The sequence below is a fragment of the Cebus imitator genome, unplaced genomic scaffold (genome assembly GCF_001604975.1).
Source record: "Cebus imitator isolate Cc_AM_T3 unplaced genomic scaffold, Cebus_imitator-1.0 Scaffold21, whole genome shotgun sequence".
In the NCBI taxonomy this organism is placed as follows: Eukaryota; Metazoa; Chordata; class Mammalia; order Primates; family Cebidae; genus Cebus; species Cebus imitator.
This window is the reverse complement of record NW_016107336.1, coordinates 7496032-7519958: the sequence shown is the minus strand read 5'-3', so window position 1 is coordinate 7519958 and position 23927 is coordinate 7496032. Positions and strand designations below refer to the sequence as shown.

General features: G+C 43.6%; 1 protein-coding gene across 2 annotated transcripts in view; it reads left to right on the top strand.

The window, feature by feature from the left end:
* OSBPL10 (oxysterol binding protein like 10) overlaps window positions 1–23927 on the top strand; it is a 338334-nt gene that overhangs the window by 251099 nt on the left and 63308 nt on the right. For both annotated transcript variants that reach the window (XM_017521674.2, XM_017521675.2), the window contains 2 exons: window positions 1031–1241; window positions 13701–13855. In XM_017521674.2, coding sequence (XP_017377163.1) covers window positions 1031–1241; window positions 13701–13855 — 366 coding nt within the window. The remainder of the gene's footprint in view (window positions 1–1030; window positions 1242–13700; window positions 13856–23927) is intronic.

Below are 23927 nucleotides of genomic sequence, written 5' to 3'. Positions count from 1 at the left end.
TGACAGTGACAGAGCAGGAGATGTTGCTTCAAATAAGGACAGCTTTTGTGGAGAAGCTTAAAAACTGCATGAGAGAACAGGAATTTACTCCTGCTTCTGATGCCGGCAGGCTCTGTGACCTTGGGCGGGTTGCTTGAACTCCTCCCCTTCTTAGACCGGCTAATTATTTGTTAGACATGGTGCCTAAGCACTTGATGTACATCATCCTGTTTAATGAGATAAGTTATAAAACACGAGGGGGATGAACTTCACAAGACAGCCATTAAAGTCCCTTTCTAGCTCTTGTGTTCCTTTCTTTTTGGTAGTTCAGAGATGCAGTTAGATACTGTTTGTCTTATGATAAGCGTATGAATTGAAGCCAGGCCACAAGACACGATTATTTGTCATAGCTTAAGTCGTGGAGTAGGGCTGGGTCTAGAATTCCTGGTTTTTCTCTTCCTGACATGTCTCATGGTGTAAAGGCCGTGTCCTGTTTAGCAGCTTTTTTTTTTTTCTTGGCAAATGAGCGAAGGGGGTTCAGCACTGGTTTCATTGTTATTGCCTTTGTACAAACACCAGCCTCAGATTTCCCTTCCATTTCATGGACTCAATAGGACTACCAAAGAGCTAAGGGTTGGAGCTGGAGGAAAAGCAAGGAGGAAACCTTGCTCAGAGGGAAAACCGCAGTGAGTCTGCTGTCTCAGATAAGCTTCCATAGTGAAAGAACCCCAAAGGTGGTTGCAAGTTCTGCTTTCAGCGTTGTTACCGACTTACCTCCAGAATATCTGTAAAATGATATACCCAGATGGTCCTGATGGCTCCTTTTAGCTCTAAAGTTCAAACATTCTCATGATTAGAGTGCCTTTGGATAAATTTGCCTAGACAGATTTCACCCAGGACTGAGTATTTATCAAAAGACTAATGTGCACCAAACACTCTAAACTGACTCTCACTGAGTTTTACCCACTTCTGTGGCTTGACTACTGGCTCTCCAGCCTGTTGAAGGAAGAGCTTCTGCCCCTCACCTCCTTACTGTCTTCTTGTTTTGTAGATGATGAACCAGGTGGAAGGGCAGCAGAAGAACCTCGTGCACGCCATCGAGTCCCTGCCAGGTTCCGGCCCCCTCACTGCCTTGGACCAGGACCTGCTGCTCCTGAAAGCTACCTCTGCTGCCACCCTCAGCTGCCTTGGGGAGTGCCTCAGTTTGTTACAGCAGAGCGTGCACCAGGCGGGTCAGCCCAGCCACAAGCCAGGAGCCTCGGGTAAGACCCTGAGGGGTTTGTCCATGTTTGGGATGAGTACACTGTGTGTGTGTGTGTGTCTCCCATTGTCTTCGATCCATCCATCCTTACATCCCAGTGTTTCTACTGTGCTTTCTAAACTCTCCTCTTTGGGATATATTTTTATTTTACAAGTTACAAATGTAACATTTTATGAAAAATGTAACTCTGCATTCATCCTTCCTGCCCTTCCTCTACTGTTTGGGATCTATTTTTATTGTACAAGTTACAAAAGTAACATTTCATGAAAAATATAACTAACGTATTTACATAGATACCGTGGGACACCTTTCAGACTTTCTGGCATCACCTTATAAGTCTCATTCCATTCATGGCGTTTGCACTCAGCATTCTGCTTTTAAGCTCCACTGGCATGCAGCATCTGGTTCGTTATTTCTGTGCTGTGGGGTGACCACCTTATACCCAGCCACACTTGGGTGCAGACATGCACACTGCCACCAGCTCTCTGGCCCACTCACCTCGCTGCAGTAAATATCCTCATGCCTGTCCCCTTACGCGGATACCTCTGGATACATGCTAGGAGTATTTCTAGCTCTTAATCAAGAAGCCAGAGATAATAGTGTACTCCCTTGAGATGCCTCAATCCTTTTAGAAGAGGGTTTAATCAATGAGCAGATATAAAGATATTAGTGAAGATTATGATGAAGGTAAAAATATCTTGAGATTTGTATGTCACGTAATTAGGAAGTATTAGAATTAACAGGATAACGGAAGCCTTATTGTGCTTTGTTGCTCAGAGGCCACTTAATTAATGAAGGAATGAGGCAACGTAGGTGATAGGAAGTAATGCCAGGCTATGAGTGATAGTCTTTATATTTCATGCTTTCCCCAGCTGCCCTTTGCCCTCATTCTGCTGAAGTGTAAAAGGGACAGCTGGTTTTTCAGAGGAGATTGTGGGGGGGTAATTTGGTTTTCTTTTTGTAAAACCACCATCATTTACTGAACTTGGCCTTTGCTGCATGTTTTCTGAACTCTTTACAGAGTAGGTATCATTATGTCCATTGTTCAGATGATACACTGGGGCACAGAACGATTAAACGACTTTCCCAAGGCCACCAGGCTAAGTGGCAGAATGAGGGCAGAATCGCCGTGGTAGGTGTCTTCCTAGCCTGAGGTTCTTTGTTCAATCCAGAACGCAGTGGGCTGAGTCTCCCAAACTGAGTCTGGGAACAGTGTCTTGCGAGCATTATAATTCTTTCAGGGCAGATATATATATATGTTTTTTAAAAAATAATTTTAGCCGGGCACAGTGGCTCATGCATGTAATCCCAGCACTTTGGGAGGCCTAGGTGGGTGGATCATACTGTCAGGAGTTCAAGACCAGCCTGGCCAACATAGTGAAACCCTGTCTCTACTAAAAATACACACACACACATTAGCTGGGCATGGTGGCAGGCACCTGTAGTCCCAGCTACTTGGGAGGCTGAGGCAGGAGAATCCCTTGAACTGGGAAGGCAGAGGTGGCAGTGAGCCAAGATCATACCACTGCACTCCAGCCTGGGTGACAGAGTGTGACTCTGACACACACACACACCCACACACACACACACACACACACACAAAAGGCTGGGCACTGAGGCTCACACCTATAATCCCACCCCTTTGGGAGGCCAAGGCAAGTGGATCACAAGGTCAGAAGTTCGAGATGAGCCTGGCCAGCATGGTGAAACCCCATCTATACTAAAAATACAAAAAATTAGCCTGGCATGGTAGTGTGCGCCTGTAGTCCCAGCTGCTTGGGAGGCTGAGGCAGGAGAATTGCTTGAACCTAGCAGGCAGAGGTTGCAGTGAGCCAAGACTATGCTATTGCACTCCAGCCTAGGCAACAGAGAGAGACACCACCTCTAAATAAATAAATAAAATTTTAGACTTCAGAAAAGTTGCAAGAATACTATGAAAAATGCCCATATATCCCTCTGCAAATTCCCCACACAGTAACATGTTTTGATATTCCTTCATCTTTACCCTATATTATATATTATAATTTTCTAACCACTTAAGAGTAAGTTGCAGACATAAAGTCCCTTCACTATTAAATACTTCAGTGTGTATTTCCTTTAAAAAAAAAAAATGTCCTCTGCTGATTCAGGAAGAGAAAAAAAGAACACTCTCCTCTAAAGACAGCACAATGACCGAAATCAGTAAATTAACAAGAGTACAGTCTGCTTTCCTCTGCTGGTTATCCTACTGATAACCTTTCTAGCAAAATAACAAAATGTGGGTGCGGAATCCAGTCTAAGAGATTCGTGTGTATTCAAGCATGAAGCAAAGGCACCCAAACCTGCTTTTCTGCTTTTCCTCTTCCTTCTCAGCTTTAAGAATGACTCTGAAATGCAGAAGCTCAGTGAGGCTTCTTGAGATTTTCTCATCTGGAAGGAGGCTCAGTGATCCCCACTGAGGCCTGGGCACAAATTTGGCGTGAGACTGGAGACTTCTCAAAGTTTCTGTGGTCTCTCTTGCGCTGTATTGTAACTTGTAGCTTCTGCAATGTAATAGGCTCATTCCAAGAATCTTCTGCTAGTGAATACAGGCTTGAATCATTTTCTTATTCCTAAAATTAATCCCTCTTGAAAAAAATATTTCTTCAAGGCTTCCTAGAAAATTCCTGTCCCCCTCACCCCTCAATTTTCACTGGACCTCTGGCATTTTTAAGGGCCTGGAGGAGCAAAGCTCAAGTGGATGCATTTCAGAGGTGGGGACAGGTTGAAATGGAAATTATTTGGAATAGGAGAGACCAAGAAGTGTCCCTGAAATCATGTCACATGAGGTGCTACCTCCTTCATGTCCCCCCTGTGCTGTCTCCACCACCATCAACTCACTTGCCTACTCTCCTTCTTCTTCTTCTTCTTCTTTTTTTTTTTTTCTTGAGACAGAGTCTTGCTCTTTCTCCCAGGCTGGAGTGCAATGGCATGATTGCTGCTCACTGCAACCTTCGCTTCCCATGTTCAGATGATTCTCCTGCCTCAGCCTCCCAAGTAGCTAAGATTATAGATGCCTGCCACCACACCCAGCTAATTTTTGTATTTTTACTAGAAATGGGGTTTCACCACGTTGGCCAGGTTGGTCTCGAACTCCTGACTTCAGGTGCTCCACCTGCCTCAGCCTCCCAAAGTACTGGGATGACAGGCATGAGCCACCACACCCGACTGAAGTTTTAAAACAACCTACCATGTATCTTAAATCTATGCTATGCATTGGGGGAAATGGAATTACTTCTTGCAGGAAAAACATTATAGTTGCCCATGGTTAAAATAGAATTCCAGAATCTCAAGCTAGTGCGGTAAGAGACTAGAGACTGATGGCCCTGAGAATCCTGCCACAGAGTGTTTATTTAGACACTCGGGGCTCTCAGGGTTGATAGTTGCCATGGCGGCTGCCTGACACACACTGATAACAATATAATGGTTTTGTCTAAGAAGTGCCAGGTCGGGCTGATGGAAATAAAAATCTCATTAAAGTGAAACTCTATCATGGTTTCATTTCAGTGTTCAGTAGGCAGGAAGGCCCGTCTTACCTGAAGCATACCCAATACCCATACAGATTGTTCTTGCCTGATGGCTCTTTGCCTTCTGAGCCTTACACTGTTTTTTTGTTTTTTTCTTTTGTCCATTTTCTGAATAAAAAATGATTTTTGGTCCCGGGCATTTCATCTTGTATAGCATTTCATTGTGTCTTCTGGGATGTATGTTTGCTTCAGAGCCTTTGTCTCCAAATGTTGCTCATTCGTGCTGTTTTTGTTGAAACACGCTGAGCAACTGGACTAAAATCTGAGAATGCTTCAGTATTCATCTGCCTCCCACCTACTCATTTGCACTCCCAGACCTGTTTCTGATGTTATTATCTCCAAGATATACTGGGTCTAAAGTGCTTCACTTAACTTCCATTTATGGAGAGGTGTGTAATTAAAATTCATAAAGTCATTTGGCCAGGCGCGGTGGCTCACGCCTGTAATTCCAGCACTTTGGGAGGCTGAGGCGGGTAGATCACTTGAGGTCAGGAGTTTGACCAGCCTGAACGGCATGGAGAAACCCTGTCTCTACTAAAAATACAAAAATTATCACGGTGTGGTGACATGTACCTGTAATTAGCTACTCAGGAGGCTGAGGCAGGAGAATTGCTTGAACCCTGGAGGCAGAGGTTGCAGTGAGCTGAGATCGTGCCACTGCACTCCAGCCTGGGTGACAGAGGAAGACTCCATCTAAAAAAAAAGTAATTTGGCTTTTTGGTCAAGTCTTAAATTATGTAGTTCTTTTACCATTCCCGGTGGCTCCTAAATCTACTTCAGCAGCTGGGTGGAGGCAAGCAGTTGATGGACTGGGGACTGGGTGCCTGTTTTCTCCAGTCTAGATGTTTGCCTTCCCCGTGCCCTGGGGAAGAGGCAGGCAAAACTACGCTCAGGACTGGAAAGGGTTGTGCTCCTTGGGAGCCTGGGCTTCAGGTGGGTTTCAAGTGTGGGAGAGGAACTGGGCCTAGAAAATGATTCGAGGGTACAGAGGACTCTGCCCTCCATGCAGAGTGGGTTTGTTATTTGCTCTCAAGCCTTAACCCAGGTAACATGATTTGAGTTCCGGGCAGACACCTCTAACCGGACAAGCCCATTCTAGTGCCAAGTAGCTGCCAGAACAAGTGACAGTGGAGCCTTGGCAGACTGTGGTAGATGACACAGGTGCCCCTGAACATAAATGAGGACAAAAGATCAAGAGAATATATCTGAGAGGGGAAGGACCAGAGCAGAATTTGGTATACTTTCCTTAACTCCTCCTTCCAATAACTCATCAAAAGATTAGTGGAGAGTGTTGATAAATAAGCCGGTTGCATTGGTCTTCTCATTTTGGGATTTGGTCAAAAGGGCAAATAAGTGAGACTGTTATAAGGACCCTTGGCTCTTCTGGCTCTTTGCCTTCTTGCTTTTGCGGTGCTTTACGTTTTTCCAGAGACCTCTTCAGACTCGCATTTTTCATTTCTTTTTCCACCACGCAGGGACTTCCTTTGCTTTCTTTGGCTCTTGTACTTTCTTTCCTGACACCTGCTGCTTTTGGTGAAAATTTGCCTCACAGTCACCTTCCTTTATTTTATGATTAAAAGCAAAGATAGAAATGTGATCATTTAGTAAATAGGTGTATGAGTCCATTTTCACAAGACTGGGCAATTTACAAAAGAAACGGGTTTCTTGGACTTACAGCTCCACATGGCTGAGGGGGCCTCACAACCACAGTGGAAGGCAAGGAGAAGCAAGTCACAGCTTATAGGGATGGCAGCAGGCAAAGAGAGAGCTTGCGCAGAGAAACTCCCGTTTTTAAAACCATCAGATCTCGCGAGACACATTCACCATCACGAGAACAGCATGGGAAAAGACCTTCCCCCATGATTCAGTCTTACCCCACCGGGTCTCTCCCACAACACATGAGAATTATGGGAGCTACAAGGTGAAATTTGGGTGGGGACACAGAGTCAAACCATATTAATAGGATATCAGGAAAAGAGGAAAAACTAGCATTGCAGAATATTTCAGATAAGTGGGGTTTTTTCCTTCCAACCGTCTAAACAGAGTTTCTGAATGCCTACTTCTCCCTAAAAAAAGCAGTTAGATACCAAGGCCCTGGCTTTCCACTGGGAATATGTCTTATGCTTTCAAGTGAAAATTCATTCTTATTGTGAATTTCAATCTTACGCTATTTCAGAAAACCCTTTTATGTTTACTGAACCTGGGAAGCATGAATTCCCCGTTACAGGAAGAAGAAAGACCTTCCGGGGGCCCTCACCTATGACTGGCCTCCGCGCAGAGGCCTTGTGGCTCTCAACCCTCTAAGCAAGGCTTAAACTAAGGCCGTGGATAGGTTAAGACAATTCCACAATTTTTCAATTCTCAAACCTTTGCCCTTAAAACTGCTGTTTTTCTCTTAGTCTCCTTATGTTTTTTGTTTTTACTTCCTTACTGCTTTTCATGTTTTCTGTTTTGCTATACGGGTTATATTTCTTTTATTCTTCTTTAGTATTTTGAGAAGGAAATATGACATGTATATATAAATTCTAGTAGTGGTTGTATTAAGTTTTTCATAAGCATTCTTTGCTTTTTTTTTTTCTTTTCTTTTTAAGATACAGAGTCTCACTGTGCTACCCAGGCTGGATTGCAGTGGCTCTTCCCAGGCACAGTCATAACGTGCTATAGCCTTAAACCTCGGGGCTCAAGCAGTCCTCCTGCCTCAGCGTCCTGAAGAGCTGGGACTACAGGTGTGTGCCACCACACCCAGCTTCACAAGCATTCTTTAACCTGTTTTTTTTGGTAATCATCAAAGGGATGAGGCAATACTTTTTGAAACTTTTCTTTGATGATAAAGACAGGGCATACTTTAACTTCCTCTGCCCCTCTAGTCTGCTTTACAGTTTTTGCTGCTGTGATATGTGGGCTATTGTTATTAATATTTTAATGTTAGTATAATACTTAATGTATGATAATGACTAATTCTCTTTTAAAATAATATGTGACTTTAATATCCAGTTATATAACCATGCTTAGAAATGTTATTCATAGCCTGTTCTGGAGCTGGGACCAGGCTGAGATGAAAGAGGCTCTAGCCTTGAGTGCAGAATTCAAAAGGGTGCCAAAAGTTTCAGTAGTTAAGATAAACGATGCTTTAGTGCAGTATCTTTAACTGAAATAATTGCAAAAATAATTGATAATGAACAAAATATCAAAAGTTTACATCAAGTCAGTGTCTTAGCTTGACCTGCTGTTATTAAAAAACTGTAGACTGGGTGGCTTAAAGAACAAAAATTTATTTCTCACAGTTTTGGAGGCTGGAAGTCTTAAGATCAAGATTCCAGCCTGGGGCCATAAGTTTCTGGTGAGGGCTCTTTTCACGGCTTGCTAACAGCCGTCTTCTTACTGTGTCCAGACACGGCATTTCCTTGGTGTGTGAGCTTGGAGGGCAGCTGAGCTCTGGTCTCTCATCCTCTTCTTTCAGGGACACTAGTCCAATTGGATCAGGACCCTACATTATTTATGTAATTTAACTTGTTTTATGATAAGTCCTTGTATTTTACATCTGAGATGAATGTCTTCCTTGCCTGACCATCGACCCAGCCCTGCTCAGCTCTGTTTAACTGAGTTTCATTGCTTACCACCAGTTTTTTTTTATTTTTTATTTTTTATATATGACTTCCCCGTTTTCTTGAGTTCTTAATTCTTTCTTTTATGCATACATTGGTAAATGTTTTCAAGTCGTTTTTCCTGCAAGAAGGTAGAGTCCTTTCTGAGTGTCTGCAGTGCTGCTGAGAGGGCACATGGTGTAAGAGTTTGGGCTGTGGAGCTCAGCTGCATGGGTTTTAATCTGGATTCTACCTCTGACTGGTTCTTAATGCCCTTGTTTCTTCATCTGTCAAGTAGGCACTATAGTAATATGTACGTGCTTCATGGGTCACCGTTAGGATTAGATGAGGCAATGGATAGATAGTATGTACAACGGTACTTGGCACCTAGCAAGAGCTCAATAAATGTTGGCCATTCTTACCAGGGGAAAGACATTTTGGCTGGGGATGAGTGCTATCCCCCAGCTCCCCAGCCTACTCCAAATCTGTCAGTTTCTATTTGCATTCTTCTGTTTGCCTATTCATCTTTTTGCATTTAGTTTTGTCACAAAATTCAAGACTGATTTTTTTTTCCCCTTTAAGGCAGGTCTAATTTTTCTGCTTCTGTGATTGGAAAATTTTTCTCTTGATTTTTGTTATTCAAAAATGTTGCCAAACTTCATAAACTAGGGATTCATTATACTATTCTGTCTACTTTTGTGTTTGGAATGTCAGTAATAACAAGCCTAAGAAAGTATTGCCAAGCTGCATCTAAATGTGCATTTCTTCCCATTGATTTTGCTGGAATGTGGTGGCTCCTTTCGGCAGCCCCCACAGCTCTCTGTGTAGCCCAGGACATGTATCTGTACTTACATTTTTGTCTATCTGCTGATCTGATCTCTCTCCTTCAGGGACATGGATCCTTTATCTCTTGGATCTCTGTTGTGCGTTTTCTCTATTATCTTTTTTGTTTGTTTGTTTTTGAGATGGAGTCTCCCTCTGTCACCCAGGGCTAGAGTGCAGTGGTGCAATCTTGGCTCACTGCAACTTCCACCACCCTGGTTCAGGCAATTCTCGTGTTTCAGCCTCCTGAGTAGCTGGTATTACAGGTGTGTGCCACCATCCCTGGCTAATTTTTGTATTTTTAGTAGAGATGGGGTTTCACCATGTTGGCTAGGCTGGTCTTGAACTCCTATTTTTTAGTATATGTGCTGTTGAAGTGAGCACAGGTCTTCCTTGGCCTCCTAAAATGTTGGGATTACAGGCGTGAGCCACCGCACCCGGTCCATGATCATTTTTTTAAAATGAGTTGGGTGTCTCTCTCGTGCACTGGCTCTTTGATATTCTGAATCCATAGGGTACACACAAAGCAGTGTTCCCCAGCATGCATTGCAACCTTTCCTTGTCCTGTCCTGGTCTTTGTCTATTTCAGGTTACAGTGTACCTCTGCCAGTTCAGATTCTACTTCTTGCCCTGTTGTGCCCTGGATTGCCATATCTGGGTAATGTTGGGCTAGAGGGAAGGGAGAGACAGAATTGAGGTATGGGAGGAATGGCGGGAACATTGTCCTGATTGCCTAGGCAAGCAGATCTCTTTTCTTTCCCCTAGTGTTTGTTTAAAGACAGGGTCTTAGTGTGTTGCCGAGGCAGGAGTGCAGCAGGGTGATCATGGCTTACTGCAGCCTCAAACTCCTGGGCTCATGTGATCTTCCCACCTCAGCTTTCCAAGTAGCTGGGACTACAGGCATGTACCACCATGCCTGGCTAGTTTGTTAATTTTTTGTAGATACAGGGTCTCACTATGTTGCCCAAACTTCTTTGTCTTTTAAAAGATTTCCTAACTGTTCTACAGGATGTTTACTGCTTGTGTAATAATTTTTTTTTAAATAGCACTCCTATATTTATGGAACAACTGCTTTGTATTTTAGATCTGAATCCAATTTGAGGTTTTCTGAGGCAGGAATTGGTCAGCAGGAAAGGCAAGAGCTGTCTGTCCATGTCTCTTAGAGCAGATTCTAGTGTCTTGAATCCGGGGTAGGTTTTCTTAGTGCAGCTCCATCTGCTTTATTATTTGTGGACATTTCTCTCAAGTTCTGGTGTTAGTGCATCTTTAGCCTTTGCTTTTAGTGTTATGAGTTTTTGCCTTTTGAAAACTGACATGAAGTGCTGCTATATGGATGCTTTTTTTGCCATTAAGAAAAAATTAGATTTATATACACATAACGTACAATGCACCCTCTTGATCATTTTTATTTGTACATCTCAGTAGTGCTACTTACATTCACATTGTTGTACAACTAGCCTCCAGAGCTCTTGTCATCTTGCAAAACTGGAGCTCAAACACTAACCCCATTCCCTCCCATCCACTCCCCAGCCCCTGGCAACCACCATTCTATTCGCTTTCTTTTGGCCATTTTAAAATTTTTTAATTTTTAGGAGGCTATGATGTGCACTCTTCTTAATGTTTTCTGTCTCTGATTTATTCAGCACATTCATACTAAGTGTGCACTCTTTGCTAGACCATGTTTGAGGTTCTGGGGACACAGCTGTGAGCAAGGGCTGTATTGTTCTTTTCCTCAAGGAGCCGACATTCCAGCGAGGAAAGACAGTAGATAAGTAAATGACTGAGCTAATGAATTCAGTTAGTGCCAATTCCGAACATGGCAAATGGTGGTATGACAGACAGTGCCTTTCGGGTACTATTTTGGCCAGGGAGGTCCCAGAAGGCCTCTCTGAGCAAGCGATATTTTAGCTGACTCCCGTATCTACACAAGAGACCTCCTCCCCTGATGTAGAAGGACCAGAGGACCAGCCCTCTGGGAAGAAGGAACAGCATGCACAAACATTCTAAGACTGTCTTGAACTTGGCTCATTTGAGAAATGGAAAAAATACTGATGTGACTTACGTATACTGAGCAACGGGGAGAACAGAACAAAATGAGGCTGGACAGGCCATAGAACAAAGCTAGGCAGCTTAGATTTTGTTCCAAATGCAATGAGAAGCCACTTGGGACCTTTGTTAATTTATTTATTTTGAAGCAGGGTCTCACATTGTCACACAGGCTGGAGGACAGTGGTGCAATCATAGCTCACTGTAGCCTCGACCTCCTGGTCTCAATCAGTCCTACCTCTTTAGCCTCTCGAACAGCTGGGGCTATAGGTGCATGTCATCCTGCCCAGCTAATTTTTGTATTTTCCGTAGAGACAAGGTTTTGCCATGTTGCCCAGGCCAGTCTCACGCTCCTGGGCTCAAGCGACTCATCTGCCTTCCCCTTACTAAGTGCTGGAATTACAGGTGTAAGCCACCGTGACTGGCCCACTTGAGGCTTTTAACAGCAGAGTTATGTGACCTAACACTTGACATGAAAAAATAAAGATTTTTGCATAAAAATACACTTGCGTTGGATAATACTGCACACAGCAACACACATGCCTATAAGCACCGCACAGACACAGCCTCTTCATCTGCCTTTGTCAACCAGATTCCCCTGGGAATACCTCAGGAAAGTTTGGAAAACCTGTAGACTTTGCTTTGAGTAATTCTAAAGAAAGGGCTGACACATAGTATTGCTTTATGGATGGAGCATCTGAGACCCTGAAATGTTGAATTTTAGTCCGTGAGTCATTCTCTACTTTAGGCTGATTTTTCTTTATTATTTATTCTTGCTCTTAGACTTAGAACAGAATCTCCAGGGTGTCAGTCAGCTGAGCTTGAGACTTATCATTTTCTGTTACCTGTTTTGGAGAGGTTTCTTTTTCTTTTCTTTTCTTTATTTTTATTTTTATTTTTATTTTTTATTTATTTTATTTTATTTTATTTTATTTTATTTTATTTTATTTTATTTTTGAGACAGAGTTTCGCTCTTGTTACCCAGGCTGGAGTGCAATGGCGCAATCTCGGCTCACCGCAACCTCTGCCTCCTGGGCTCAGGCAATTCTCCTGCCTCAGCCTCCCGAGTAGCTGGGACTACAGGAGAGGTTTCATATTGTCACCCAGACTGGAGTGCAGTGGCATGACTTAAGCTCACTGCAGCCCTGACCTCCTGGGCTCAATGGATCCTCCCACCCCAGCTTCCTGAGCAGCTGAGACTACTGGTTAATTTTTATATTTTTTGTAGATCTAGGGTTTTGCCTTTTTGCTTGGGTTGGTCTCCAACTCCTAGGCTCAAGCGATCCTCCTTCCTCAGCCTCCCAAAGTGCTGGGATTACTGGATGAGCCACTGTGCCCAACTGAGACCTATTTATTCTAGTGGTAGAATTGCTATGGGGTAAAGAAATCCACCTCTGGTTACTCCTGTTTCTATTAGCAGGTGTTTAAAATATTCTATGATAATATATGGCCCTTAAAAAATATATTAAAGTCTCCCCCGTCCCCCAGGAATTGGTGGAGGATTCAAAAAATGGTTTTTAGTTTGCCAGATTGGTATTTGTGAAAGTGTTTCTTGCTAGAATGGAATGAGTACCTGTGTCCTTGGTGATAGGGCTTCCTGACATCCGCCACACCAAGCCACATCTGAGGGCAGGGGTGGCATCGTGTGCTCACACTGCAGGCATCTTTTCTGAGCCATGGCCATTGTGTCACTTGGAATTCAAACCACATTTTGAGCAGCCTATTTTTGATAGACTGACTTTTTTTTTTTTTTTTTTTTTTTTTTTGAGATGAAGTCTTGCTCTGTCACCAGGCTGGAGTGCAGTGGCATGATCTCGGCTCACTGCAACCTCTGCCTCCTGGATTCAAGCAATTCCCCTGCCTCAGCCTCCCGCCTCCCAATTAAGTGGGATTACAGGTGTGCACCACCATGCCCAGCTAAATTTTTGTATTTTAGTAGAGATGGAGTTCCACCATGTTGGCCAGGATGGTCTTGATCTCCTGACCTCGTGATCCGCCTGCCTCAACCTCCCAAGTGCTGTGATTACAGGTGTGAGCCACTGGGCCCAGCAGAATCTGACTTTTTATTGTAAGTATTTAGAAATATTTTTAAAAGTTAACAACAACAACAACAGCAACAAAACACAAGAGAAATGCCTTTATTTGACTTTGGTAAATAGCAATTGTTTTTGTCCACTGTTGGGGAGCGAAACAGCCTGTGATAATTCTAGGCTTGATATTACACAGAAACTAGCTCATAAACAGACGGTCAGAACCTGCTGTTGGTACTTCATTCATAACAAGCCCGCCGTGTTTTACATCATGCCCTTTTCACTCCAGCCTGGATGACAGAGCGAGACTCTGTCTCAAAAATAAATAAATCACCCCCAAGTTCAACTCTTCCTACAGTGAGTACGAATATTTCATGAGCTATAAATGTTTAATTTGGAAAATACTTGGCATCATTCTAGGTCTTTATTTCAGAAAACATCCTGGGATGGCACGGGCCCAAGTCACATTCCACAGAGCAGCTGAAAAATGGGACACTTGGCTCTTTGCCATCAGCCAGTGCCAACATAACCTGGGCAATTTTACCAAACTCCACTGAAGATGAACAAACCTCACAGCCAGAGCCAGAGGTAAGCGTGCATTCCTCTCGGTGCGTTCATGGCCTGTGTTATCGCTTGTTCAGAAATAGAGTAATTATATTTGTAACTTGCTCATCTCTTTCTTTTAAGAGGAGACAAATTAAAAAAGGGAAGAATTGCCTGGAGAGACAAAATCAGCTATGTGCATGCCTGGCATCTTTCTCGTTCTTGTGTCTGGCAGCTGCTTTGGGTGAATTGTGATCCTATGAATGAGGACTCTCCTACTTTCATTGAAATGGGAGTCATTTTAACTTCAAGTGGGAGAAATTCTAACAGATCCATTAAAACGATGACTATTGACATGGTGGGAGCAGTTACAATATATCATGTCACTCCCCTGGATAATGGCTTCTTTGTGTGGTTCCTGCTGATACAAGCTCTTGCCTCACATGCTCGGCTTCTGCATGCTCCTGAGCCGGGCCGGGATCTGTGGGGCCATGGCCAAGACTCCTTTGGGGCACTGTGCTGCAGCCCAGGTTCAGGGCGCAGAGGCTATGCGCTGCCTCGCCAGGAGAAGCGGTCCTTGCAGATCCTGATGACCAGCCAGGCTCCAGCAGGCTGCATGGACTCTGTCATCTGCCCTCAGCTTGACTCTCCTAACTCTGCCTCTAAGTGGCAGCTGAAGAGTAGTCAAATGCAGCGTTTACTCTTGTCGATTTTATTTTGTGTCCTAAGTCCATTTCTGGTTTTCTTTTTCTTTTGATGCACATGATACAGTCTTGACATAGTCTCTTGACCGGGGCGGAGGCCTCCTTTAACCACGAGTTAGAGGTTGTTCTTAATTTCAATTGAAATCGTTTTAGCCTGAAAATTGTAGAACACTCGCAAGATCTATTTGATAAGGTTGAAAGCCCCAAGGCAGCCTCTTTGATCAAATGGTCTTGGTTATCAATGGAAATTTTTCTCCAAGCAGCATAGGATTATATTCTTTGACAGTGATTTAGTAGCATAGCTCTTATAAAGTCAGATTAGCCTGCCTACAAATAATGTCATTGGCACCATTAAGGGGCGTTAGCAGGGTCTGAAGCGAATAGTGGCTGTGGATTTTTGAAAGCCATTTACCCTGGAGGTACAAAGAGTTTCAGGGTCAAGAAACACTTGCAGCTGACGTGTAGGTGAATTGGAAGGTAAGTTGGCGACTGTGTAAACAGTAGAGAAGTGAGTTATTAGAACTTTAGTAATCATTTTTTGGTTCCTTCCTTCTAGGAGCATTCTTGGGCAAAACCTAACTGGGGCTATCACGTAATTAACTTACTTATTAGGGCTTGTGCTATTTCTGACTTTGTAAATCCTCTTAGTGTTTTTCTGATAGGTGCTCCCTCTGACCCCAAGGTTTGAGGCCAGGTCTGTTGTTTTTACACAAAACTGTCGCCCACTTTGCCTTACCAGTCAGTAGCATTGGCAAAAATATAGTATATGATTGTCTGTAAGAAATAACTCATTCCTGGCTGAGCGTGGTGGCTCACGCCTGTAATCTCAGTACTTTTGGAGGCCGAGGCAGGCGGATCATGAGGTCAAGAGTTTGAGACCAGCCTACCCAACGTGGTGAAACCCTGTCTGTACTAAAGATACAAAAATTAGCCGGGTGTGGTGGCATACACCTGTAATCCCAGCTTCTCAGGAGGCTGAGGCAGGAGAATCACTTGAACCCGGGAGAAGGAGGTTGCAGTGAGCCAAGATTGTGCCATTGCACTCCAGCCTGGGTGACAGAGTTAGACTGTGTCTCAAAAATAAATAAATATGTAACTCCCAAGTTCAACTTAGAGAAAATAAATCCTGAAGAAGAAGAACTGGCCAGAGCTTTTTTCATTAAGTTAGGGACAGTCATTAATTTCTAGTTGTCATTTTGCCCTTAATTGTTTGGAATTAAAATAGAGCAAGATAAGATTTTGTTTGATCCCTTGTAGCAGTGAGAACTTTATGGGGCAGGATGGTGTTTTGGTGGTTTTCAGAGAAGGGCAAATTAGAATTCTTTTGCAAAGCCTCCCCTCATTTTTTCCAGTGAGTTCTCTGGCAGATGATTTTCAAAACCCAAACAGCTAGTATAGCTTGGACACTGTTTTTGTTCTTAGGCCATTGTGCTTTGTCACATTTTTTGTCTTAATAGTTAAAGAAATAGTGACATCCACACAATAGTTTTTCTTCAGAAAAAAAAAAAAAATGTTGCTATTGCCTCCTTTCTGTACAACATGGAGGAATAACGCCACATAGAATGAAGTGAAATTCGTAAAGGCCAAGAATGCCTTAGGAGCAGGTCCTTAATCCGTTTGATCTAGAGAATATACTTAGTTGTGTGAGTGATCATTGGGAAGGTAACTTTCAGAATTGTGGTTATTGTGGTCCTTATTAGGGACACTATTAGTAGCATCCCTAATCCTACATTCGAAATCTGAAATGCCCTCAAATCCGAAACTTTTTTTTAGTTAAATTAACTATTGTCTTCTGGTTTAGTGTTTAGAGTATATCAGGTCTTTGTGGGGGTAAGCAGGATACCAAAGGTACCTGCCCTCTGCTGGTTCTGGCTTCCCATAAAATAACCTACATCTGAAACAAGAATGCATTTTGAAGCTTAGTCTGTTTAATACCCAGCAGAATGAAAGCTCAAAGAGCAGTATGTATTTACTACATGAGTTAGAGAGCTGTGGTGGACTCTGTTATAAAATGTGGCTTAAAATCTTATTCTGCTGGGGCAAGAGCTAACTAAATGTGAAAATGAAATATTCTTCCATAATGAAACGAGGTAGGATCTTGGTTTTACCTATTAGTAGAGCAATTTTTCAACTCTCCAGCACCATCTGACATGTAAGTCTAGATGGAAAAAGGTTTCCAGCGTGCCGCTTCGTCATGCATTGCTGTAGGACAGGAAGGACTGTGATTGGAGTGGATACTGTGGACCAAGCTCTCTTGACGTTCTTTCCACTTCCTTGGTTGGAGAGATTGGAAACCCAACAGCTGCGTGTCCCAGACTTTCTTACAGTCTGATTTCTGAACACATAACAATGAGATGCATTTGTTGAGATTTGGAAGACCAAGTTCCTCCTGCTTGCGCTGCTGGCGGCAGTGGCATGGAGGTCGGAGTGTTTAGAGGCAGTTGTGGTGGCCACGCTCATCGTTCCGGGCCTTAGTTTCACCTCCCTGGGCGTGGGAATCTGTTGCGACAACAGCAGCAGCTTCTTGGCCTCTGGATGACAGCCACCTACAATGTTGTGACCTTGAATTTAAAAGTCTAGGCTGGGTGCAGTGGTTTCCGCCTGTAATCCCAGCACTTTGGGAGGCCAAGGCAGGTGGATCACCTGAAGTCAGGAGTTCGAGACCAGCCTGACCAACATGGTGAAACGCCGTATCTACTAAAAATACAAAATTAGCCAAGTGTGGTGGCGCATGCCTATAATCCCAGGTACTTGGGAAGTTGCGGCCGGAGAATCACTTGAACCCAGGAGGCAGAAGTTGCAGTGAGCTGAGATCATGCCATTGTACCCCAGCCTAGGCAACAAGAGTGAAACTCTGTCTTAAAAAAAAAAAAAAAAAAAAAAAAAAAAGTCTAAGGGGTTCCCGATGTCTGCTCCTCCAGTCTTCTTAATAGTCTTACAGGTAGCTAACTCCCATATCAAATTCCTTTCTGACTGCAACACCTGGAGTGGTTTCTGTTTTCTGCACTCCTGTGTCTGGTTGGGCTCTGGGCACAGGAGAGCCCAGGGCGATGAGGAGACCCATCCTGAATGACAGAGCTCACACGTGACCATGCACACCTACCTTCCAGAGGACATATCTGAGCGACAGAACCTTAACTGTTTTCTTAAAACTCAGGCTTATTGAGGCGTAATTCACAAACAACATAATTCACCACTTTGAAATGCAAGGTTCTTAGTTTTAACAAATCAAAGTAGTATCCCTAATCCTACATTTAAATAATCTAAAATGCCCTCAAATCCGAGACTTTTTAAAGGCTGACATGACACTCAAAGGAAATGCTCCTTGGAGTATTTTGGATTTCAGATTTTTGGATTTGGGATGCCCAAGTGGTATGTTGAAGAAAATCCATTGAAGAAAATTCAAAATCCAAAACATTTCTGCTTCCAGGCATTTCAGGTGAGGAATACACAACCTGTATAGAACAGTCCTGTTGCCCTGAATTCTCTCATGTCCCTTTATGGTCAAATCTGCCCCCAGCCCTTTGCAACCACTGATCTAGTATCTGTCCCTATAGTTTTATCTTTCCCGGAATGTCATGTAAATGCAGGATATAGCCTTTTGAGTAGGGCTTCTTTCACACAGTGTCATGCATTTGAGATTCATCCATGTTACGTGAATCATACTAACGCATTCCTTTTGCATGGAATAGTATCCGTGGGATCTGCAGTTTCTTTATCCATTCACTAGTTGAAGAGCATTTGGTAAACTTTAAAAACTTGCTTATGTTTTTTATGGGTAAGGTGGAAAGGGGGAGCAATGAAAAATAATGTTGTGTTAATTATTTGAGGTAAATATCTGGTGCCCAGATACCTGCCCCTGGCCTTAGGACAATCAGGACTGTCAGCCCTGCCCCTGGAGACCGTAAACAGAGGGTTTCTAAGCCTGTTCCTCAAGAGCAAACCATCAGCCTCTGTCAACCCGTGTTGACTGTCCCAGTTAGCAGCTTTGCCTCGTTAGTTGTCTGGATTACAGTGGTAACAATGCTATCAAGAGACCACATACCCTGTACCCCACAAATCTGGGAAGTATAGAAAAACTTATAGTATCTTTATGTACTTGGTGCTATATCAGCATATGAGTTAGCTAAGTGGACTTTGGTTAAAAAATTGCGTAATTGAATTTTCAAGTAAATCTGTCCTAATCTTCCCTTCCCAAAGGAAGAAAAATTGTTTTAAGAATAAAAGGAGGAGAGTGATATAAAAAATTTAGCTGACTTCCGCATCAGGAATTTTCAGTGTCCTGGTTGAATCGTCATTTTAGCACTGAACTTTGGAACTACTTGACAACACATAAAGCTGTCAATTTGAAATCCTCTGATGTTCAGCTTGAAGCCTGGCCAGCACACACCTCTCAACACATTTTTATCATTTTTTAATTTTTCGTCCCCACGATACCTAAATGTATAGGAAGATGTTGGTTGAAGATGTATCAGGTGTGGGATGGTGGTAATTTTTAGAGATGAGCAAGGTTAATATGTTGTTTTGATCCTTCAAATAATTTTTTTAAAGTTTCAATCCTATAAGTTTTTTTGAAACATGTGGCACATGTTTATTTGTGGTCAACAGTTTCAGGAGTGAGGCAGTTATTACTGGCTTATAGTGATTGAAAGTCACTTTACTGAATCCTGTGATAAGCTCACAGAGTTTAATTCCAAATGGTTGCAGCAGAGGAAATATCACTGATCAAGTTTAAAGTTTGTTACAAGTAAATTTTGTGGGTGATAGGATTATCCTTCCCCACTCCACTCCTCATCTCTCATCATCAAACAGACTACATCTCCTTCCAAGAAAATCTGTAGAATAGACTTTTTTTTCCTTTGACTCATGATTGATTCACTAAATCTTAGAAAAGGCTTTAAAAGTCAAATGGCCGCTCCCCAAACTGGAGTGGTTGTTGAACTTGCCACGTGTCACACAACTTAGTTTGACACAAAATTGATACTAGACTTTGTTTCTCACAAGCTAGTGCTCTTTCCTTCATGCTACACCAGCTTCTGTACTGGGTAGGATTCCTTAAGATGCAGATAACAGCAAACCCTACAATTAATAGCTCAAACAGTAGTAAATTTGAGCCTGGGCATGGTGGCTCATGCCTGTAGTCCCAGCATTTTAGGAGGTCAAAGTGGGAGGATCACTTGAGGCCAGGATTTCACGACCAACCTGGACAACACAGACCCTGTCTCTACAAAAAAATATAAAAATTAGCCAGGCTATGAGGGTACATGCCTACAGTCCCAGCTACTGGGGAGGCCGAAGTGGGAGGATTGCTTGAGCCTGGGAGGTTGAGGCTGCAGTGAGCTGTGATCACATCACTGCATTCAAACCTGGGTGACAGAGTGACATCCTATCTCAGAAAGAATAATAGTAATAAATTTTTGCACAAAAGAATTCTGGGAGTAGGTGGTTCCCGGTCTGGTGCACCAACTCATGATGGCCTCAAAGATACAAGTTTCTTCCATCCCTCCTCCTGTTTATCCTTGTGCTTGTTATTCCAGGGTGGTGGCATCATAGCTGTAGTCCCAAATATTGCATCCTCACAACATAACCTTTAGAAGGAAGGATGGGAGCTCTTCTGAAGACACTTTTCGAGGCCGGGCATGGTGGCTCACAACCATAATCCCAGCACTTGGGGAGGCCGAGGTGGGCAGATCACAAGGTCAGGAGATGGAGACCATCCTGGCCAACATGGTGAAATCCCGTCTCTACTAATAACACAAAAATTAGCTGGGTGTGATGGCCGGTGCCTGTGGTCCCAGCTACTCAGGAGGCTGAGGCAGGAGAATGGCTTGAACCCAGGAGGCTGGGGCAGGAGAATGGCTTGAACCCAGGAGGCAGAGGTTGTGGTGAGCTGAGATCACGCCATTCTACTGCACTCCAGCCTGGCAACAGAGTGAGATTCCATCTCAAAAAAAAAAAAAAAAGAAAAAAAAGACACTTTTTATTTGGGAAGGGAAGCCCCTTAGTACACTCCCCTTATTATCTCATAGCCAGAGCTAGATCACACACCTACTCCAAGACCCGTATCTGGTCACTGGTTTCACGAGTCACCCTCCCCAGCTGTGGAGTGTGCCTTACCTGAGATCAAAGGGATCTCAGATCCTAGAGAGACCAGAATTGGGTTTTTGTCAGCAAGGGAAAAGAGGGTATTGGCTTTTGGGTAGTAATAGATTGTGTCTTCTATACCCCTGATCTTCCAGAGCAATGATTTGATCACCCAGGTGTTTTTTTAATCTCTTCTGGCTGTTGGTCTGGAGGGAAAGTAATTCATCCTTCAGGCAAATGTAGAAGATATGCCTCTTAGCCATCAGACCCTCATGACTCACGAAAAATCAGAAACAGTCAGACGGTTCTTTTTATTTATTTTTTTGAGATGGAGTCTCGCTTTGTCGCCCAGACTGGAGTGCAGTGGTGCGATCTCGGCTCACTGCAGCCTCCACCTCCCGGGTTTGAGCAATTCTTCTGCCTCAGCCTCCTGAGTAGCTGGGACTACAGTCACGTACCACCACGCCTGGCTAATTTTTGTATTTTTAGTAGAGAGAGGGTCTCACCATATTGGTTGAACTCCTGACCTCGTGATCCGCCTGCCTCAGCCTCCCAGAGTGCTGGGATTACAAGTGTGAGCCACTGTTCCCAGCCCAGACTGTTGTTATGCTTAAAAATTTCCTGCTTCCTCATTCATTTGTTCTGTGTTCCGGTAGAGTAAGACAGTGATTATTCATCTATGCAATAATTTTATTCACTCAGCAGATATTAATTGAGCTCCTATTATACAGTGGGCATTGAATGGAGCCTTTCCTTAGTTTAGCAGATTTTCCTAACCCAGTTTATTAGCTCTGTACATGTTTCATAATGTTATAATTGTTCTGTGTAACTGGAGATTAGAAGCAAGATTAGAACAGGTGCGAACCACCTGTCTCTTAGCCAAGTGATGTTTCCAAGGTTAGTACCCTAAAACTGTGTAGGTCCTGGCGCTGTGTGGCTGTGGGTCTACCTGTGGCCTGCAGCAGTGGAGATGACCATGTGTGGGATGACATGGAATTTAAAGATGTGCTTCTGTGGTTCTCTGTTAGGCTATACTGCCTCCTATGGTTAGGAGCTGCTGTCTGCCTTGCAAAATAGCATCTTTTTGCTCTCTTTCTTCTGGTTCTTAGCAAGTCACAACGTAATCATCACACACAAACCTAAGCCCTGCACACATTTAAAAAAAACTTGTTGGACTTAGTTTCTGACAGTTTTCATGAGCTCTCTGAGTGCAAGGCATGATAGTATATTTTTCTGTGTATTTTAGGGGATTAATTTCGGTTTATGCTCGTTTTTCAAGAAATTTTTCTTTCCTCCATTGCTTTTCTCTTCGTCTCCTCCTTTTTGGTGGGCAACAATAAGGTTTTGCTTCTTGGCTGGGTGTTGCTTTTATTTTTCTATTATTTATTTATTTATTTATTTAAGATGGAGTCTTGCTCTGTTGCCCAGGCTGGAGTGCAGTGGTGCAATCTTGGCTCGCTGCAAACCTCCGCCTCCCAGGTTCAAGCGATTCTCCTGCCTCAGCCTCCCAAGTAGCTGAGATTACAGGCCTGTGCCACCACACTTGACTAATTTTTGTACTTTTAGTAGAGACGGGGTTTTGCCATTTTGGCCAGGCTGGTCTCAAACTCCTGACTTTGTGATCCACCCGCCTTGGCCTTGCAAAGTGTTGGGATTACAGGCGTGAGCCACCACGCCTGGCCGGGTGTTGCTCTTATAAGAGAGGAGAGGAGTGTAGTGGAAGGTCCCAAATCATGCCTTTCTGTGGCCAGTAGGATATGTGCTGGGGCTTTTAGTGGGGTTCGACACTGGACTGAGAGTCTTCGGGAATGGCCTTAGGAGTGTTCACCGTGTTGCCTTCCTTCTCTCACCTCCCTGCCCGGCTGGTGAGGCTTTGTGACATCAACGCCTGCCAGAATGCTGGGGGGTAGCCACCTTGGATTTGCCAACTGTGAGCTGGAGACGTATGAAAAAACTCAGCACCAAGTGGTATAATCTCTCCTGTCCTGCAGCAGTACTCAAAGGATTGGGCGCTTTGAAACTGGTGAATGAAAAGGGCTTTAGGCACTGCAGTGTTTTGTCTGAATTTTCCCTCCTCCTTCCCCTTTTCTCTTTTCCATTCATTTCTGTTGCCACAGAGGAAAAAAGGCAGATCTGAACCAGAGGTGAAGAGTTGAAGAGATTGTAGCGATGGATGAAAAATTTTAGCGTTTTGTTGTTGGGGTATTGAGCCTCACCCTCTAAACTGGCCCGAAATCTCACAGCTCCCTCTGCTTCCTTCTCACTAGCCTAGTTCTATGAAATTATACCAGTATAAATGAGCTTTTCACCATCTGCCTGGCTTACATTTTTATTTGCCCAAGATGAATGACTACCCTGAAAGTGATTTATTTTCTAGTCCTGATGACACTCACTTTCTGAAGATAGAAAGTCAACGCGCAGAGATTTATGATCTTGGGGAAAGAATGTTATGGAAGAAAAGAGTAAAATATTTCTCACATCTACTTTGGGCTTTGGCTGAGTGAATGGATGAGTTCTTGTATCCCTTTTGTATTTCGAATTGAGTTTTGTAGATGGCTTATGGCTCTGTGCTTTGCAGGGGCTTACTATGTGCTAAATAATAATTGTAAATTTAAAAGTTTTTTTGGTAATGATGATGCATGTGAGCAACTAGGGAGACAGTAGAGAGAGAAAGACCGTGTGTGTGTGTGTGTGTGTGTGTGTGTGTGTGTGTGTGTGTGAAACAGAGCAAGTGAGTGAGCCATAGAACTGCCTGTAAGTCCGGGCAGTGTTTTTTAATTCTTACGGATGTAGGGCTCAAATCGTTGTTCTGTAGTACTTGACAGTACTGTACCAGCAGCTGTTTGGCTGTCCATCTGTCCCCAGGCATCCTGGGACCATGGCCTTCCTCACCCCTAAAGATACTGGAGCAGCCCGGGCCAGGACAGTGGAGTCCATCAGGTGCCCATGTAGCCGGGTGTCACGTGGTGCCCTGTTACCACTGTCCTTTCTCTCTCTCAGATGACAGCGTGTTCCCGTCTCTCCCAATCTCTGCCTGTTTCTCTGTCATTCACCATCCAAAGCCAGCTAGGCCTGCGCTGGACTGTCCTCATGTCACATAAGGTTCTCTCTGTTGGCCCTAGTGGTCCCATTAAATGACCACATTACTAAAAAGTATGACAAGAGTGGTGGACGTCCAGCCTTGCTAAGGAGAAGGAAACCGTAACTTTTTAGAAAATGAACTTAAATACAGTTGAGAACAGTGTGTCAATCTTTCAAACCATGGGAGTGCTCTTTAGATTGCTCCAAATCTCCGTTCACATTTTTCTTGATCATGTCATTAGAATTGC